At 25.0% G+C, this 20,577-nt stretch overlaps 2 protein-coding genes across 2 annotated transcripts; both read right to left on the bottom strand.

Moving 5' to 3' along the window:
- Positions 1 to 3,661: 3,661 nt before the first annotated feature.
- LOC132924226 (cytochrome c1, heme protein, mitochondrial-like) lies at positions 3,662 to 8,590 on the bottom strand. Its single transcript, XM_060988398.1, has 7 exons — positions 8,432 to 8,590; positions 6,714 to 6,862; positions 6,522 to 6,654; positions 6,297 to 6,461; positions 4,310 to 4,438; positions 4,049 to 4,168; positions 3,662 to 3,981 (listed from the first exon to the last, which is right to left on the bottom strand). The coding sequence occupies exons 1-7, from the start codon at positions 8,477 to 8,479 to the stop codon at positions 3,865 to 3,867; spliced, it is 861 nt and encodes a 286-aa protein (XP_060844381.1). The 5' UTR covers positions 8,480 to 8,590; the 3' UTR covers positions 3,662 to 3,864.
- Positions 8,591 to 15,212: 6,622 nt separating this feature from the next.
- LOC132924225 (cytochrome c1, heme protein, mitochondrial-like) lies at positions 15,213 to 19,960 on the bottom strand. The gene is made up of 7 exons (XM_060988397.1): positions 19,710 to 19,960; positions 18,006 to 18,154; positions 17,814 to 17,946; positions 17,589 to 17,753; positions 16,264 to 16,392; positions 16,004 to 16,123; positions 15,213 to 15,938 (listed from the first exon to the last, which is right to left on the bottom strand). The coding sequence occupies exons 1-7, from the start codon at positions 19,767 to 19,769 to the stop codon at positions 15,828 to 15,830; spliced, it is 867 nt and encodes a 288-aa protein (XP_060844380.1). The 5' UTR covers positions 19,770 to 19,960; the 3' UTR covers positions 15,213 to 15,827.
- Positions 19,961 to 20,577: the final 617 nt, after the last annotated feature.

Genomic DNA, 20,577 nt, shown 5'->3' with positions numbered 1-20,577 from the left:
TTCGCATTATATAGATTATCGTTAATATTATATTGTTATAACTTATAATCGATTTGCTTACGATGTTCGTACTATAATGTATTCTTGGGGAAGTATAATAAAACTACCTATATGTAGTTTTGATAAATACATACGACGATAGTTGATACTCGATACTAAGAAAATAAAATAACTACTTGCGTGTTATTGTGTGTTTAAAGCAATATCTACAATAAATCATATCGTATTCAAAATACGAACACGAGGCTAAAGGAATAGTGTAAGTACTTTTGAGGATTTTTAATAAACTGTTATTTTATTAGGTATGTATTATCTACTCAAAAAAGAATGCTAATAGCATATTTACGCGTATTAAGAAAACCAACATTAATTTAGTATAATATAATAATATTATGTGGTTAGTTATTATTTGTTTGTATAGTTTGTTTTTTAATTTCCACGAATGTCCATAAATTGTCTATCTAAAGCGCCGTCTCAAGTGTATTCAAAAATCAAACATCATACGGTGGCATATGAAAACATTTTGATATTAATAATTAGACAAGATACTGAGATATATTAAGTACAATTCAACATTTATTAAAACAAAATGTTATAATAATATGAATATTATTTTTTACTTTTCCGATTACTTATAGTAAAACACGAAGCAAGTGTCAAGCGATGAAACAATAGGTACCTACTAGGTATGTGGTAAAGAGAATGATGATTATTATTAGAGATATAATGTTGTTGACCTAAAAAACTAAAATCAAGTACTATCAATAGTACAATTTCCTAATCAATATAGAAAGTTACTTAAAAATTTTAAAAAAAATACCTAAAAAATATTCATATTTTTTTTTATGAAATTATTAAAAATAAATTAATAAGTAAATTATAAATTTAAATAATTTCTGAATAAAAACAAATTTTACTTTAAAATTTAAAATTTGTGAAAAATACCTCACATTTTACAAAAACTACTAAAATTATAAAAAAAAAAATGTCATTAAATAGCAAAAAAAATGCATTTATAGCTAAAATGCCTAAAAATACAAAAAAAAAAAAATAATAAAATTTGTATATTTTGAATCAAGGGAACATGAAAGGAATTTTAATTAATATAGCATTGTATAGGATCAAAAGAAAAAAATGCAAAAGTCATCAATATCCTAGAGATAGCTCTAGCCATTATACATTTTGTAGAACAATGAAAAATAGTTATACCAATCACTAAACATAATATTTTAATGAATCTGTATAATGGTATAATTATTATTAAACATTAACATTGAATTAGTTATTTTAATTCACGGTACACTTTGGACAAATATTATCTACTTTCCAAAATATATAAGTGGTTTAAAACCGGGAAACATAAACGTACTAAAGTTTTGTTGCAGCACACTTTTCAAATTTCACAACACACATATTGGGAAACACTGGTCTATTAGACTACTAATTGTTTTTAAACAGAATTAGTAGTCTATCATATTATTGTGAACCAAAAAGGTAATCAATTTTCACAGAACTTGTCATAACTATATTAATTAACTTTCATTGAACAATATATTTTTATACTAAAAACTAAAAACAAAATATATAAATATTAATGCACGTGTAAAAGTTATAATACATTGAAACATAAATATACACGTGGATATTTTAATTTCTAAGCAATAAGTGATGTACAATAAGATATAATTATTTTAATATTATAAATTTATATCATATAATATCATGTAGGTAGAAACTAGATACTGTTAACGGTGTGAATAAGTTTGTATGGTACTAAATAAAAAAAATTAACCATAATATGTTGAAAATACCTTTTTGTATTGTAAATTTAAATAATACTAAATTCCCTAAAAGTCCCAAATCCCTACAAATAATATTTTTTGAATTGCCTTTAACAAAATAATTTAAGTAATATTTTTTGTTTATAATATATCCCAATTTTAAATACTAATGTATTTTTAATAGTTTTAAGTTACTGTTAAAATATCTAGATTGATTGCCGAGGTGACATTACACATCTTATGAGGAACATTGTACAACATTTTCAAGCCATAACAATTAAAAATGAAAATTTCATACATTTTTACTGCAAACTAATTTTCATATATTCAATACCTAATAATACAAAAACACTGGAGAATGATATTCAACATTTTATCTCATACTGAAAAATTAATAAAATATCAAGTTTAAATATCCAAGCCATTTACAGCTTAAGATTATAAAAAATAACTACTTCATAAGTATATGAAATTTTAAACTAAGTAGTACTAAAGAAATTTTTAAAAAACAACAGTAAATATCATATTTTCAAACAATTATTAATTTATTTAATACCTAACAATTTTAATTTCTTGGTGTTTTTGAAAACTAATTTACAATATTTTCAACATCAATTACTTTAATTAAGTCTTTTTTTAATATGAAGGATAGAAAATAACTTAAACAGTTGTGTAACATAGAATTTAAACTACAATTTTTATTCATTATTCACTACCCTCAAAGAGCTAATTGGAAAATATGAAGCTAATAGTGACTTTTCACAGATTAAAAAAAATACCAAATTATTGTATTATATTGGAATTTTTTTTTTGTAAAACCATTTTAACAAAACTATTGTAATTTCTACTATATTTTATTGATATACTCCAATTCCAATTTATATCACATTTGATAGGTAATATAATTTATTTTAAAATATTTTATACTTCTTAATAACAGGTAATTTTTGGTCCAAAAATAACCAATACCACACATCAAATGATCTATTCATATTAAAAAATGTAATAACAAGTTTACATTTTGTATTTGTATGTCTATAATAGTAATTATTCTTATGAGCATAAATAAAAAAATTCTAATTTCTATGGCCCACCTTCAAGAAAAACTAAGATGTATTTTTCAAAATTATTCGCGAATAAAAGTTTTTTAAATTTTAAAAGTATCTGTAGATATTTAATTGACAAGAATGAAGATGATCTTACATTATTAAATATTAAACTTTTTTTCTTATATACTGAAAAAGCAAAAAATAATTATTCCCTAATTTATAAAAGCTTATTGGAGATAAAGAAGTATTAAATGTAAATAATTATTATTTATCATATGTATATAAATTATGTGTGCAGTAATCACGTTAGAAGTGAGAAAAAATATTACAAATCAGTTCTTAATCCTAAATTTTTAATTAAAATAAATAACCGATTTGTATTTGTAACCACAATTATTTTAATCAAATATTATAGAGGGGAAAAATAATAGGTTCATTTTTTCCTTTATAACTATTAATTAAAATACTAAAGACAGGTGTACAACAAAGATAAAAGAACAAACATAAATTAACTTAGTGTTTAGGGTTATATATAAATTTAATTTATGTGTAGTATCTGAGTATCATCTTGTCTAATTTTTATTATAGCTGTATAATATTAAAAAAGCATATAGTTATACTAGTTCAATAACAATGAATCTGTATTCATTTTTATGTAGCTACACATAAAATTAAATAAACAAACATCTTCTATGTCTGTATGACAATAATCATTCAATATATTTTTACCACAATTTTTGAATTAAAAATAAATACTTATATGCAGCGGTGTTATATTTTATTCATCATACTAAATGTGAAAAAAAATATAAAAAAAAATACTATAGTCCATTCAGCCTCAAAAGATAACAAAACTGTTTGTTTTAATTACTCAAATGAATTACAATCTAAATAAAATTCCATTTGGTCTATAAACATGAATTTCAGAGATGAGAAATAATTTTAACTGCTAAGATACATTCAAGAGTTGAAAATAATTTTTACAATTTTTATCATTTTTATTGTTTCAATTTTTACCATGAACTAAAAACAATTTACTTTTTGAACAATGATTTAGGGTTTTGCAGTATTTTGCGGCTCTTCAATACTGACCAGTAATGTCTATGTAGGTACCAGACCACTAAATTAAGAACTCCTAATACCGTGAATGCCTAAACAAAAAATATTATAAAAACATTAATTAATATTAAATTAATATGGGTACTTTCATCAACATACTTTCATGGCAAATAATTTTCTTGTATCATGTTCTGGTTCAGCACACCATTTTAAAAATGTGATAACATCTTTTGCACACTGACTCTGGGTAGCTGGAGTTCCATCTTCATATTCAATAATCTAAAAAAAAAAACAAATGTTTCCCTATTATTTTCATTTGAAAACATTTTTTAGTATTTTTAAGTGTAACCATGGATCTATTTTAGTTTATACAATCAAAATATTACACAACTATTTAACAAATGAATTTAAAATTATTACCTCATCATATAATGCTTGAGCCATTCCAATAGCACCACCAGCGAAGTAAGGATTATAATGTTGATTCTCTGCCAATGTAACTCCCGCGGGTGGATCCATGTAACCAGTCAACAAAGCAAAGATATAATTCTGAAAATTAAGATTAAAAATTAAAATTTGAAAGTAAATATTTTTATATAAATATAAAGTTATTTTTTATTTTTTTTTCAAGTTATTATGGAAAGTATAAGTGGTTATTTTGAGAATAAAATATCATTTACACTTTAAAAAAAAGTCAAAGTTACGTAATTTTATTGATTGAAAATTTCTAGATAATGTCATACATTTTAGTAACATAATCAAATTAAAATTGTATTTAATCATTGTGAACATAAGTGTATTGAGTATCTAAAAGATGAACCTATTTTTCAGTGAATGTTAAGAAATTGATTGAAATTTACAAAATATGTAAAATCATAAAAAATTCAGATTTGACAGTGATCTAGTTTATAAAAACATGCATACAACATATTACTCAACCTTTATCAGGTAAGATAATTTTATATAAATATAATCACTAAGAGATCAAATCGTGATTTATTTTTACTTACCCTAATATTAATAATATTACAATTACAATGATAATTTAGTACATATTGTGTAACATAAAACTTAATAGGTTATAAGTTATTATGGTGTAAACTAGGCCAGTAATAATACATACAAATTACAATGTCTTTATGTTAGTTCTTTATAAACACAAACAAACAATTTATTTATTCTTAAAATGAAGAAATCAACGATATTATGTCAAAAGCAAACATTATAATTGGTCACTGATAGAAGCTTTACAAAGTTAATTAATAGAGAAGGTTAATCAAAATAACTAAGAATACACATGGAATTTGTATTATTAATTTTAACATTCTATGTAAAGAAATTTATAAAAATGTGTTAAACATTCATCAAGACATCAAAACATTCACTTTTCTGTGCACTGTGTAGTGTGTATGTTAGAAAAATTTTCAATCTTCATAAATTAAAGTAACTAATATTCACTGTACTATAAATACCCATGGTAAGTGTCAATTAAAGATTCATAAGTATAAGTTGCTATTAAGCGTATGAAATGAACTACACTGGTACCTGTGTTCTAAGTCAAGACGGGATTAAAGCCCATGTAATAAAAATACCCATGAATCTGAATACCCGTATATCTTAATACCGTGTGTTTGAATATTCATAAATTTGAATAAAATAAAACACTTACAATAAAAGATAGGTAGGTAAAAAGTTTTAAATATAATATAATATTATTTATTAATTACTGATTATTAATTATTAGCACTTAATATAATGTAAGATGATTTATATTTTAAAATATATCTTGATTAATACACAATATATGAGTAATAAATACACTGGAATAAATAGATTCTATTACCCGTATGTGTTGTCTCTATTATACAACCATAAAACATTAAAACATAACAAATTTGCATTTAGCAGAATCCATTTTATGCTCTTAATTTTAGTATTAAAGTCAATTTACCTATTTTTAAACTTAAAAGGAATAATATTATCTAGGGCATCTCATAGGCTTTTATTAATATTTTAATTTTTAAGTGAGTTATAGTTATGTAAAATATTAAAACTTTAAAATGCTAGTAACCCACTTTAAAATTAAAATATCAATAAAAGCCAATGAAGATGCCTTAGATAATGTTATTGCCTTTAAGTTTGATAATAGGTATCTATTATTAGTCATAGGTTTGACTCTAATATTAAAGCTAATTAATTGATTCCACTGAACGCAAAATTTGCTATTATACAATCGTAAGACGGAGACAATACATGCTGGTATGACATCTTAAATTCACATTTATTAAAAACCCAGACTTTAATATATTTTTAGTACTTGTTTCAATGTTCTAATACTCGTTCATAACCACAACCACTATTAATTTTTGATTAATCATAGATAATAATTATACTTAAAGATAATAACCTCTCCATCTATTCTAGCTTGAGTAATGTAAGTCAAATCTGGTGGGTATGCACCACCATTAGCATAACGAGCAGCTTCTTCATTTGGATAAGGTTTTGGTAACAAATCCGATAATTTTCCAGGTCTTTTGTACATGGCACCGGTTTCATCAGGTCCGTCATCAATCTGAATTTTAATAGACCTTATTATCGAAAAACTCAATATTTATCAAAGTTTATATATTACCAGTTGTTCCGCAGCTTCAGCTTTGGCTTCATCTTCGGTCAAACATACTCCAACTAACTCACGATATGCCAAGTATTCAATGCTATGACATGCTGCACAAACATTTTTGTACACTTCCCAGCCTCGACGGACACTAAAAAATAGATTCATTAATTTATTGACTAGAAATATTATGAATAACGTGACATTTACCTTGCATGGTCTAAAGTATCAAACCATCCGTTATGATTCCATTTTTGTTTAGCCACATGAGCTGCGTCATTAGAAGCATGAATTGACTGTTCAAGTGCATAAATTAGGGAACTACCGCCACCAGCTAACACACCAAAACTGGTCAAAAACTAAAAATAAACAAATTTATCTATGGTAATTTACTTTATGAAATATAATATGGTAATTTAAATTTTATAGAGTAAATGATTTTTTTAAAGTATCTTAACAAAGACTCTGTTATGACTAAAACAATTTTATAAAAATATATATATATTTATATTACATTGCACTTTTAAATATCCAAACAATTATCGGCATTAAATAGTTATTAGGTAAGTAAAAATATATTAGCATGGTAATATTGTACATACGAATATTAGCAATCAAGTGATCTATATGCAATTATGTTTATATATTGTAATAGGTACATATTATACACATATATTATTATTTATATTGTATAATAAATATTTATGTATATATATATATATACATATGTATTATTTAGAGAATTTACCGTGTTGGTAAATTAAGATTTTATTCATCCAACAATAAAGAAATAGAAAGAATACACTATATTATTATCCATTTCAATCATAATATAGATTTCTGAAAAAGTGAGGATTACATCAATTGGCCTATTAACAGACGATATCATTAACAAAACATATTTTAGTAAAATCATTTATTAGTATAATACAGCAGTTATGTTTAGTACATGATAAAATTTAAAAAAAAATTGTTTTAAATTTACTTAAATAAGAATAATTCACGCTATCACTGTTCATAAATATTATTAGATACCTTAATAAAAAGTAACTAGTATTTATAAGATAGTTCCTTTTAGTTATTTAGAAATTTATTTTAAATATAAAATAATTGTAACATTTAATAATAAAAGTTAATATCTAATTAACCAAACTTTCATTTAATTTTTTTTAGATTACGTAATATGTTCTGTGACCTAATAAATAGCTTACACGCCAAGACTGGTCAAAAACTAAAAATAAAAAAAATGTATGTTTTTTAAGTTAATGACATACATACTAATTGTACAGATACTTTTATTTACGTTTGGTAAATAGTCTTACATATAAACATAAAATTGTAATGTTTGAAAATATTTTTTTTATTATTATTATCGTAAACTATCAAACATAATAAAAAAATACAGACAAAAGTTTTTTTGAGAATAATTATTATCTATTTAATGATTAAAATGTAGTAAAACTATTTAAAATATATATATATATATATTATGTAACTTATTTAAATTTCAAACGAAAATCTGTTGAAGACCGATTTAAGACATAACACTAACACGAGAACATACACATACATAAAACATCAATTAAGCAACCTGCATAATATGATTTGAATAATTATCTATTAAATAAAACCTAATAAAACCAGATACCAAAAACAATAGACTACAGTTTTAGTGTTTACCTAACCAATTGATGAGCCGTGCGATTAGTGTACGCAATGTCTCAACAGATTACGGCATAGTATCTGCCACAATATGCAGTAGTTGGCTAATCAGACTTTGAAATTCTAAACGATTTAAAAGTCTAAAAAACCGAGCGGTACGATATTAACAGTGACAGCAAGTGACAACGAGGATTCGTTGAATACCGAAGGCACTGGAGACGTCACGGTGTAACGTTCTAGTAGATCGTCAAACCCGGTATACTTACAAACTTGTGGTTTTTTGACCACCTGGAGGCGGCCTGAAAGAATTTCATCTCGATGACGGCGTCGCTGTTGACGGCGAACAGAATAAATTGGACTTTACTAGTGGCTATTGACTAGTCCACTACAAAAATCGTATGAAAGACTGATAAAGCGTTTTCGTGTGATAACGCGGGGCCGATTTGAGCTATCACAACACGATGCGATCGTTGCACACCCACCGACAGTGTGGTTAACCCATGTACCTTCTGTTGTTGTAATAGCCTATGCCCTATATACGGCTATCGTGGAGGCAGACAACATTTTTTTTTATTATTATTATATATAATTTATATATGCACGCCAAAATTAATTTGTTTTGTCGCGAATATTGATTCATATTATAATATGATAATATTATAATAATGACCTAACCGATGGGACCGATAACGTAATATTGTGCAATGTACAATAATCATTGGTCGTTACGCAAATTTAAGTACCTAAGTAGATTGTAGGTAGTTAGTACTGTAGATGTCTAAGTATACATATTTAAAATATATATGGTCGGTTGCACAAAAAACATCCAATATTATTTATTTTATTGATCCGATAATTTATTGGCCAATTTGGCTCCATAAGTTTTATCGGTTTGATAAAATATTTTTTCGATGGATAAATCGTTGCACAAATCATTGTTTATATTATTATATTATATTGTATTTATCATATTTGTGAATATAGAATTATATGCAAATTGACATTTTATTCAAAAATAATAAAAAACAAATATCTCTTATTATATTGATAAACTTTCATTAATTTTATTTTATTGAACTGATAAAACTTATTGGACCAAAATCGGGCCTATAAATTAATGAATATAACAGTGACTAACGGTCGATAACTTATTGATTCAATAAGGTATTATGGCTTTGTGAAACGTATTTTAATTTTTATCGATTCAATAACTCAATCTATTGGACCAATACCTATTTATTAAACCAATATAGTTTTGTGCAACCAGCCCACAGTTAAGTAAATTAAGTTCACAAACATATCAATTAACGATTAAAATCTCGAATTTAATGTTAATCACATAATTGGAAATGTATTTATGATAAAAATGTCGTCGAAACTATTGGTGAAAATTGGTAAAATAAAGTGTATGACATTGATACAAGTTATAGTCTTATAGACTAAAGTTGTAATTAGTTACCTACTAATTATCTAGTAATCACAAATTAGTGGTTACCGTTCAAAAACTGCTGTGCCTACAGTGTAAGTAGGCACTGCCGTACTGGTACTCAAGTATAGCCAGTATAATAGGTACTCAAACTAGGCACCTATGCTACCTACGTAACATTATCTTTTACACATTCAAACAACGCACGATTTTTTTCCAATAATTACGATAAAGCTCAACGTGTATCGACGTGAATGAGAAATCTCAAACGCATGAATGGTCTATTATAGTAACCTACTTACCTATACCTACCATCATGTTCTCGAATCACAATAGAAATTACTAATTAAATAAATTCGTCATCCTAGTTTAAAGCTCGCAATTTTAATTACCTACATACCTCTATGAGAAGCTATGAGATTACAAGTATTTTTTTAAATAGTTTGAAAAAAACAATCAAAAATTAAGAAAAAACTTGGATTTTTACAAAAAATCAGTTTTCGGCAAAATCAATTTTAGTTTTTTTCTTGTATAACTTGAATAACCTTAGGTTAGGTACTTCAGGTACTTGAAATTTTCACAGAGTGTTTAATGTTTTAATGTTTATGTAAGAATTTCTCATTCCTATAGGTATACATATTATAATTTTCAATTGTTTTCAGTTTTTTTTTTCTATAAATATTAAATGACAATAAAATATTTATTGCTAAATAAAAATGATTGAAAATAATTGCAATGTTTTATGTTTTTGACAAAAAATAAATTAACTTACCGTAATATATAATTGAAAAATTATTTAAATAGGTAGTTATATCAAAAAAGATGGGTATCGTATATTATTTTAGCTACATAGTGTTTAAATGATCATATAGATACTATGTATATTATATTGAGGCGAAGTGATCAGCCAATGTCATAGAATGAATTTATATTTTATTTAGATACCTTGGTATAGAAAAGCCTTTAAAGGAGTTTTGAACTTTTATTTTAGATTATGAACGGAGTGATGAATATATCGATTTTACAATGATGTGTTTTTTTATTTTTTTATTTTTGTGTCTGTCATCACGTTTTGGAGTAGGTAGTAATAGTGCTTTGATTTTTAACTTCAGCCCCATTTTAAAAAGGAAAATTAATCTAGTTGGTACTTTGGGGGGTCAAAAGTAAAAAGTTTCCAGTAGTTTTCCGCACATTTTGCAATGTATCTTTCAAACTTACTATGAGTACCTATGAAAAAATTTGGTATTTTTTTAAAGTTAATTTATCCTTTTATCAAATAACATAAATAATTACAACAGAATTTTGCAAAGAACCAAAAAGTGTAGTATGTCCAGATAAATTAAAACATTTAATTTCCCATAACAAAAAAAATGTTAGTCTTCCCTACCCTTAAAAGGATAACTCTGTATAACTCGAAGTTTATTTTTATGTGAGTGCCTACTTGACACTGCTGGTGGCACAACACATTGTATAATATAATATTCAGGTTTTTTTATTAAAGATCAAACTGATAAAGTATTGATTTAATGTTGATTATGATTTATGACTTATAGTTAAATTTTAAAACTTATCCTAAAACTCACAAGTCAGATATTTTTTCACTAACAATTTACTAAAATAAATAAATAAATGCTGAAACTTCTGCAGAATGTTATAAATGTTGTATCAATACAAATGTTTAACTAAATAGAAAAAGAATTGCATAAAGTAGGTAATGTAACTGCAGGGGGCTGTCAAGTGTCAATTATAATTTATAACTACTGTATACATATTTATCAACAATTTTAAATAAAAAATAATCTAATACTAGATCATAAATCAAGATACAAAATAATTTTCATGTGATATCATTTACTTATTAAAAAAGTAAATTAAATTTTTAAACTGAATTAAGTTACTAATTTTTTCCATATTGACTTTAAGTCTAGCAAGTGAAATGTATTATTCGTTAACTATTAACTTCTATCTAAATAATTTTTTATCCATATAATTTAACTTAACTTCAGCTAATTATTTAGATATTGTTTTGATATTTGATATTTTAGATATTGTTGAATCTAAATTCTTTTATATCTATATTTTAATACAGAGCGTGTAATCTACATATTAAACTTATAAATAAAATAGTAAATACTATAGTACTATACTATTATGATGCCTTAAGCAATATCTAATTATTATTGTATCATATATATATATAGATGTATATTACGTAGATACCTATAATCAGTGCTTGAATTGGTAAACAATTAAAAAGGGATGCAAAATTATAAAAAAAAATGTGCATTCTTGATTATTATTTAAATGTCTTATTGAAATAAATATAACTAAAAGGGGTATGCATAAATTTTTTTTTTAAATAAGATGGACTCTCCTCTTGATCCTCTTTCAATTCAAGCACTATCTATAACCAATATAGTACTATAACCACTGTAAACCTTGAAAGTATTTTTCCACTAAGTGAGACAGCAATACAAATTAGGTAGTATTTAGACATTTACTCATTATCTAATACTAATAAGTAGGTATAGATAGTATATTTCAAGTGGATATAATATATAGCTATAATAGTCATTGAGAGGGTATACCATCAAACATTATAATTAAAAATGATTACAATTTGCTTAAATACTAAGATATTGAAAAAAGCTAACATACAAACACTAATTCCTGTCTTACCATATCATTTGAATAATTGATAATAGGTCAATTCACTATAATAGGACGTTAGCGCACTGTTTGTTTACTCTTTCTTGCCCAGCTCGGCACTAACAAAACGCATTTAGGCAAAATCATTTTTTAGAGAGAAATTTTTAAGTAAAATAAAATAACACATAACAAAAATTATAGAGAATAATGCTCCTTTTTAAATCATGACATAATATTAATTTGTACAAATTGTCTCAAGCTCTCAAAAATCATAAAAAAAAAAAACATAATTTTATAAGTGTTTTACCCGTGTTGTACATGGTCTGAAAGAAAATTAATATTGTACTGACATCTAAACAACATTTTTTTGCTGAATGTAAATTTGGTTTATTACTGTGCTGTGTGGATCTCAGACCTCTAAATTATCTACCTAATACAAATATAATGTGAAGAACTTTATTATTACCTATATATTGTGTTTATCTATTTATTTTATAAAAATAAAGGAGAAAGACTAATTTAACAATATTATTTCATAAATAGTTTTATTGGATTTTTAAAAAGTTGATATGATATATATGAATCGCTAAATACAAAAAGGGCACATTTCCAAGTTGTAAAATATTTCAAAAAGATAAAAATCTTAATAAGTTTGAAAAAGATTGAATAACAAATTGTATTATATAATAATATAGTACAAGATATTCATGTGTTTCTACGATCTTTTTAAGAAATATTACAATACTCTAGGTACTTGAACGATTTTAAGGTAGTGAATATGAGTGATTTCGCATTAAATTACTATACATTTTAATAAAAATATAATACATAGTAGATTTATATGTTGATAATGAGTCACAAACATTTTATTTTAAACTTCATATAATAAATTAAACATTTTATTAGTGGATTATTTGACTTTATTTGTATGTAAAATAGAATTTAGCTAGAAGTATTTTAGTTTGCAGCTACTCCGTGTATAAATTGAATATAATATTGGAAAACGAGGTGGTTCAGAAGTATATTTTGCTAGTTATTTCAAATTTTTCATTTTGCTTTCAAGGATTAGTTAACTTGAAGTATATATTAGTTTTTGAATGTACATTTTAAAATGTTCATAATTTACTTAAAAATAACAATATCAATAAAAAGCTACGTGGGGCCATGGATAATAATCTAACCTTTAAATTTTATAATAGGTCAATTCCACTCTAATATCAAAACTAACAGCACAATATTGAAACTGATGAATTAAAATTTGCTATGTAAGACGTGTGTAAGACGTAGACAACACATTGTGGGTATTATGTCCTCTTAAGAATTATACCTATAGGTTTTTTATTATTTTTTTTCAATATACAGTATGATACAATTTTATCAACAAATTCACTTGCTTCAAGTTTCAAATTGGCCAGATACACATTCAAAATAATATTCATATATTAAATTATTTTATTGTTGTATGTCATAATATAATACAACAGTATAATTGTTGATAACACTTTTGGGAAAAATCATATGTCCATTAAAGTACTTTTTCTGTAAATTAACATTTTAAATTATTTTTTTAAGAATACTTAAATATTAGTGTATGTGTTTTATTAGCACAAAAATCTTGTATTTATTAGTTATAAATTTGATAATGTTATAGTGTTTTTGTAAATAATTAGACATATGGTTTTTCTATGAATAGAAATTCAATTATATTCTATAGAACTGACAAAATATGAGTATTTTAAATTTACTGAAACGTTAATATGCATCTATGATGAATTACTCAAGTATAATATAGTTTAGTGAATTTGTCTACTGTCAATTATAAAATTAAAATTTGTTTTCTACATTTAGCATAAAATAAATCTTACTGCCAATATATAAAATATTACAATTTAATAATACTAATTTATAGTATTGAATTGTAGATGGATATTATAAATTAATTTTAACATGGAAAAATATTCAATTTCTTTTGTCACTTTATAGTTGATTCAATTATTACTGTTTTTAAAACTAATTCCACCACTTAGTTTTAAAAAATATTTTAATGTCATGTATATATTTTATTTTTATCTACAACATGTAGATTTGTTGAAAATTAAAATTATTTATTAATTATAATTATAAATATTAGGATATTAATATAACAAGTGGATTGATATTGAACATACTCTATTGAAAATTCTAAAAAAGTGTGAAATGTTAATCTAAGACTGGTTTATTACCCCACAACGCAAAGAAGTTTGGTATATAAAATTATAATACAACAATATTTAAAAAAACAAATAAAAAATTAATCAAAATTTGGCATAAGATATATAACTAACGATGAATTTCTGTTATTTAAAAATTAAATATGATTGCAACAAACATTTTACTAAAAAATAATTTTGATTTGTTCATTTAATCATAAATGTGATAATATAATTCATAAAAAATCAAATGCAAAAAAAAATATGAATTGTTCATAGTAAACTTAAAATGTTTAAACAACATGTAATATTAGCAATCTTTAAATACTATCATAATTCAAGTTTAACATTGTATGAAAAATTCTTTTAAAGTTTATTTTATCGACTCACAATTATTTGTTGAACATGAAATTCTTAAATTTTCCAGAAAAAAATAGTATTATTTTTTCTAATTTTTTTGAATCTAAGCTCAATACTATTCATTTACAAAACACATTTATAGAAATTAAGTTCAATACAAATTAATAAAACAACTATCTTCATTTAATTTGTTTTTACATAAAGCATAAATGTATTGTACCATATAGTTATTTAAGAATATCCAATTTTAAACCATAAAACAACTATTCTCTAAAATTGGATATTCAATAGATCATATGACATGATATCCTAAAAAATATCAGTTTTATTCCATAAAACAAAACTTTTTTTCAAAACTTACTTAATAATTCGTATAAAGGATTGAAAGTAGTACAAAGGTAAATATTATTTAGATAAAAATGATTTCAATAAACAAAACAATTTAATAACAATTATATATAAACAGGGTTGATAATAATATTATTAACTGCTGTCGTAATTTTAATAGCACGGATGGAAATAGTCTAAATGATACTGTACAAGACTTATATAATACCTATGATATATGTTGTTAGTTGTTAAATATTGTATTCAATGACAATCTAGTTGGCAAACAGCAAATGCATTTTATAATAATATTAAATAATTTTAATAGTTTTAAAAAAAACTTGATATTAAAACCTTTTAAAATTATAACTAATATTGGATTATTTTTCAAACTTTAATTGTAACAGTTGTATACCAGAAGGTTATATAATAATAAATCATGTACATACTCATTATCAGAATAAATAATGGAGTGATAGGAATACTAATTAATAGTAGTAATAAAAATTAATGCTTCTGTATAGTATGGCCAGTGAATAGGATTTGTATGCTCTAGAAAATTAGTTTTTTGATAAACAATTTCACAAATTTTATTGTAGAAGTTAACTTATAAAAATTGAATATTTTTAGACAGAACTTGAACAATAAAATCAACATAGGATGTTTAAACAAAAATGAATATCATAAGTTTTACTACTATCTTAGGACCGTTTACTTTTTGAACAATGGGCTTCGTAAAATCTTTCGATTCTTCAACACTGACCAATAATGTCTATGCAGGTACCAAACTACCAAGTTGAGCACTCCTAAGATAGTAAATGCCTAAAAAAAATAATAATTATCATTATTTTTATCAATCATAAATTAATATAAGTACTTTAACATACTTTCATGGCAAATAATTTTCTAGTATCATGTTCTGGTTCTGCACACCATTTTAAGAATGTGATAACATCTTTCGCACACTGACTCTGTGTAGCTGGAGTTCCATCACCATATTCGATAATCTAAAAAAAATATATTTGAATTTATATTTATCATTTTTATAAATATATAGGTAATTACCTATATATTAACATATTTGTAAGTGATAATTTATAACTATTGTAAATAAACATAAGAAATAAATAATCCAAAAAGTTTTTACCTCATCATATAAAGCTTGAGCCATTCCAATAGCACCTCCAGGGAAGTAAGGATTATAGTGTTGATTTTCTGCTAATGTAACTCCCGCAGGTGGATCCATGTAACCAGTCAACAAAGCAAAGATGTAATTCTAAAAATTAAAATATTTCAATTAAAATTTTCAAATAAACAGTAGTTTTGAAATTTAAAGACCCTGATTTTTTTTCATTAAGTTATTGTTAAATAAGTACTATAATTTCACAATTACATCAAAATAAATAACTGTTCTAAAAAAATCAATGATGTATTGAAATTTTTAGAAAAATGTCAACTTATAAAAACTAAAATTAAGAATGAAGTACATTTTAATCTTAACAATTATTTGTAGGTATTTATTCAATTAAATTAATAAAAAAATGTAAATTTGAAAAGATGTTTATGTATCCATCATTACTTATAACAAATTTAATAAAATATTCTACATGAAAAAAAAAAAACTTAGAAAACTATGGAAGTCAATTAGCCATACAAAAGGTTACTATAATAGATGTTATGAAAATATTTTGAAAATAGCACTGTTTTCAAAATAATAATATAAATATGTTATGAGTTATGACTAGAATTCAGATTTGAAAGCAAAAGTTTTTTTTTTAATAATAATTAATAATAATAGAAAAATAATTTTTATTTAAAATTGTGTTGTATTCAATATTTAAGACGATAGATATATTTTTTTTTTGTCATTTTTACTAATAAATGCTTTTTTTTATGTTTAATCTTCAATTGATCTGTTTAATACATAACATACATATTAACAGAACAAATAGATAAGAGCTAGCGAAGATGGTGCAATGTCAATGTTATGTTTAAAATTAAGAAATAAATGAATGATAATTTCCTAAACCATCGATGTTTTACTGAAAACAGTTTGTCTAAATACATTGTAATCTATTTTTTTTTTTTTTTTTTAGTACAACAACTAGAAATCAACTGAAATCTATTTAATTTTTTAGTAATTGCAATTGCTTTATTATATAAATTAAATGCTTATTTTGCTTTTGTTTCACATATTAAATGCATTTTTATTCATTTTATTGTCATCCAAATCCAAATCCTATGTATGACAATGCCAGGGTTTTGAAGTTATTATTTTTAAATTACAGTAAGAAAAATAAAATAAATTTGTTTTGTACTATTTGATTATTTTAAGTTTCTTCTAAATTTATCAAAAGGATTGGTGAGATAACATTTTCTTATAGAAACAAAAGGTTGAAGTATTTTAATAACTCCAAAAAAGCACATTAAAACTAATATATTCATTGCTTTACTTAGAATCTAAAAAAATACCTCTCCATCTATTCTAGCTTGAGTAATGTAAGTCAAATCTGGTGGGTATGCACCACCATTAGCATAACGAGCAGCTTCTTCATTTGGATAAGGTTTTGGTAACAAATCCGATAATTTTCCAGGTCTTTTGTACATGGCACCGGTTTCATCAGGTCCATCATCAATCTGAATTTTAATAGACCTTATTATCGAAAAACTCAATATTTATCAAAGTTTATATATTACCAGTTGTTCCGCAGCTTCAGCTTTGGCTTCATCTTCGGTCAAACATACTCCAACTAACTCACGATATGCCAAGTATTCAATGCTATGACATGCTGCACAAACATTTTTGTACACTTCCCAGCCTCGACGGACACTAAAAAATAGATTCATTAATTTATTGACTAGAAATATTATGAATAACGTGACATTTACCTTGCATGGTCTAAAGTATCAAACCATCCGTTATGATTCCATTTTTGTTTAGCCACATGAGCTGCGTCATTAGAAGCATGAATTGACTGTTCAAGTGCATAAATTAGGGAACTACCGCCACCAGCTAACACACCAAAACTGGTCAAAAACTAAAAATAAACAAATTTATCTATGGTAATTTACTTTATGAAATATAATATGGTAATTTAAATTTTATAGAGTAAATGATTTTTTTTAAAGTATCTTAACAAAGATTCTAGTATGATTAAAACAGTTTTATAAAAAAATATTTAAAGAACAGCAATTAACTTTTTAATACTATTCATAATGAAATACACAATTTTAAAACAAATATTTGTATACAATGCTCTACTTTTTTTAAATGAATATATGTAGTAGATTAGTAAAAATAAACTAATACGTATTTACAAAAAAAGTGATCAAGTGACCTATATAACACACACACAATTGTGTATATCGTATGTATAATGTAATATATTAGTTGTTTATCAAGTTTGTTTTCATTCTCCAATAAAAGAAGATATATATTTAATGTAATAGTATAATAGTAAAATCAATAGGTAGTTGTAGTAGTTATAAAAGGTACACATAAATGATTAAGTTAAGAAAAAAAATAGTTTCAAATCTATTTGAATTAGGACAACTCACACTATCACTGTTCATTATTATAGTTAGGTAACTCAATAAAACAAAACTTATTTTATATATACCAAACGTCTAAATAAATATTTTAAGGAATGTGGAAATTAGTTTTTAATATTGAATAATTACATTTATTAATAATAGTTTATATCTAACTAACTAAACTTTCATTCCATTTTTAAAATTAAGTTTTAATATATTCTATGATGTATTTAATAAATTTAAAGTATCAAGAGGTATAAATATTTGGGATCATTTTCTATCTACATTATGGTGTAAAATAAGTTAAATATAATATAATATAATATAATTAAAAATATAAAATTGAATACTTAAATACTGTTTCCTCGACTGTTTCATTCAAAAACCAAAAATCCATGTATGTACACAGTAATTTGATGACCAACCAAAACATCATGAAAATATTTCTAAAAATTTTCTTTTGAAAGGTTTCCTAGTGGAGTTAGGTGGTAAATAATATGAAAGTTGATTGGAAATAATGTAACATCATAAGCCATAGAAACAGAAATATATTTCAGCCTTGTGACTATTTTAAATATTAACTAATTAATAAGTACTCAAGAAATGCATATATATATATAGGCACATTGATAACAATTTTTCTTTTTTATAAACCAGATGTATTATGAATAAATAGTATTGAAATAAGAATATGAAATAAGAACATGTTGTGTGTGCTATAAGAGATATTTAATAGTACATTTTTTGATTGTACATATTTTATATTATGTCAAGTATATTAGTATAAACATTACAAAGTAGAATTGTAAAATTTAAACTGAACATTTCAATTACCAATCACATATAGAACTATTGACCTTAAAACGCTGTAATTGACCATCAAAACATACGATGTGATAGACTCCAGATTTACAGTAAACGGGTGTTGTCGGACGTTAGGCATGTCGTGACAGCCACAGAAACTTGGAATACCTAATCCACAACCAAAGGTGGACGACGTGTAGCGTTAGTGGTTGGGTGATAAATAATTGTATGAACGGGAAGACACAAGCTACTTACAAATTTGTGGTTTTTCGACCACCTAGAGGCGGCCTTAAAAAATGAGAAAGTGCTCGTCATCGATGCGGCTGCGACAAGACTCGGCAATCAGGACGGTAGTAGATCAACGGGAAACGTCCTGGAAGGGCTTCTTAATGTAACGCCCGCCGGGTCGTTGTCGGCGAAGATGGTTAGAAATGAAGAAAAATTGGCTCCTGGACGGCCTCAAGAAAACGGATAAGGTGGAATATTTCACCAGCCAAGACGTACGACCTACAGCTGTATCCGATAGCAAGGGCACAGTTGCAGTGTGACCAACGCTGAAACGACGATCGCCGTTCGACACGCTGATAATGAACGCCGGTGATAATATCGCAAATGGACCACCACCACCACCACCCATCAATCTATTCACCGTCGACACAACCTCAGACAATCGCTCAGACTATCGGCCTACTACGTTCGTGACCTTTAATAAAAATTGTGGGACACAACGCAATATCACTATAATGTGTAGTGTATACCTAAAGAATAAAGCCCTAACTCGATCGGTCGGAAAACATTCGCGACTACAACGCAGTGTTTCTATATAATACGGTACTGCAGAGGCAAACATTGATTTTTCTTTTACCGATGATCGAGGATAATGTTACCTATTAATCTATTATGGTTTTTAATAATTGATTTTTTTTTAATTCTGTCAACTTCAACGTATAGGAATTAGGAAATAAGCTATTGCGTTGTAGCGTGTTATGATACTTTAGTTTTTTCTTCCTCGAAATCATTATACCTATATTGCACAATTGGCACTTATTTTTTAAATTTATTCATTTTCATACTTAAAAAAAAATTATTTAATTGTATTTGTTTGTAATTTGCCAAATTTTTA

Source organism: Rhopalosiphum padi, chromosome 3, assembly GCF_020882245.1.
Source record: "Rhopalosiphum padi isolate XX-2018 chromosome 3, ASM2088224v1, whole genome shotgun sequence".
Taxonomy (NCBI): Eukaryota; Metazoa; Arthropoda; class Insecta; order Hemiptera; family Aphididae; genus Rhopalosiphum; species Rhopalosiphum padi.
The sequence above is the reverse complement of the archived record's forward strand: the minus strand, read 5'-3'. Positions and strand labels throughout refer to the sequence as shown.

What these genes read in the sequence shown, in the direction of transcription:
- LOC132924226 (XM_060988398.1), bottom strand. Translation starts at nt 8,479, where the DNA reads ATGAAATTCTTTCAGGCCGCCTCCAGGTGGTCAAAAAACCACAAGTTT. An exon ending in AAGCTAGAATAGATGGAGAG is followed by an intron (nt 4,439 to 6,296) that starts GTTATTATCTTT and finishes CTTAATTTTCAG; the next exon opens with AATTATATCTTTGCTTTGTT. An exon ending in GAAAATTATTTGCCATGAAA is followed by an intron (nt 3,982 to 4,048) that starts GTATGTTGATGA and finishes TTTTTTGTTTAG; the next exon opens with GCATTCACGGTATTAGGAGT.
- LOC132924225 (XM_060988397.1), bottom strand. Translation starts at nt 19,769, where the DNA reads ATGACGAGCACTTTCTCATTTTTTAAGGCCGCCTCTAGGTGGTCGAAA. An exon ending in GGTCGAAAAACCACAAATTT is followed by an intron (nt 18,155 to 19,709) that starts GTAAGTAGCTTG and finishes GTTTATTTTTAG; the next exon opens with TTTTTGACCAGTTTTGGTGT. An exon ending in AAGCTAGAATAGATGGAGAG is followed by an intron (nt 16,393 to 17,588) that starts GTATTTTTTTAG and finishes TTTAATTTTTAG; the next exon opens with AATTACATCTTTGCTTTGTT.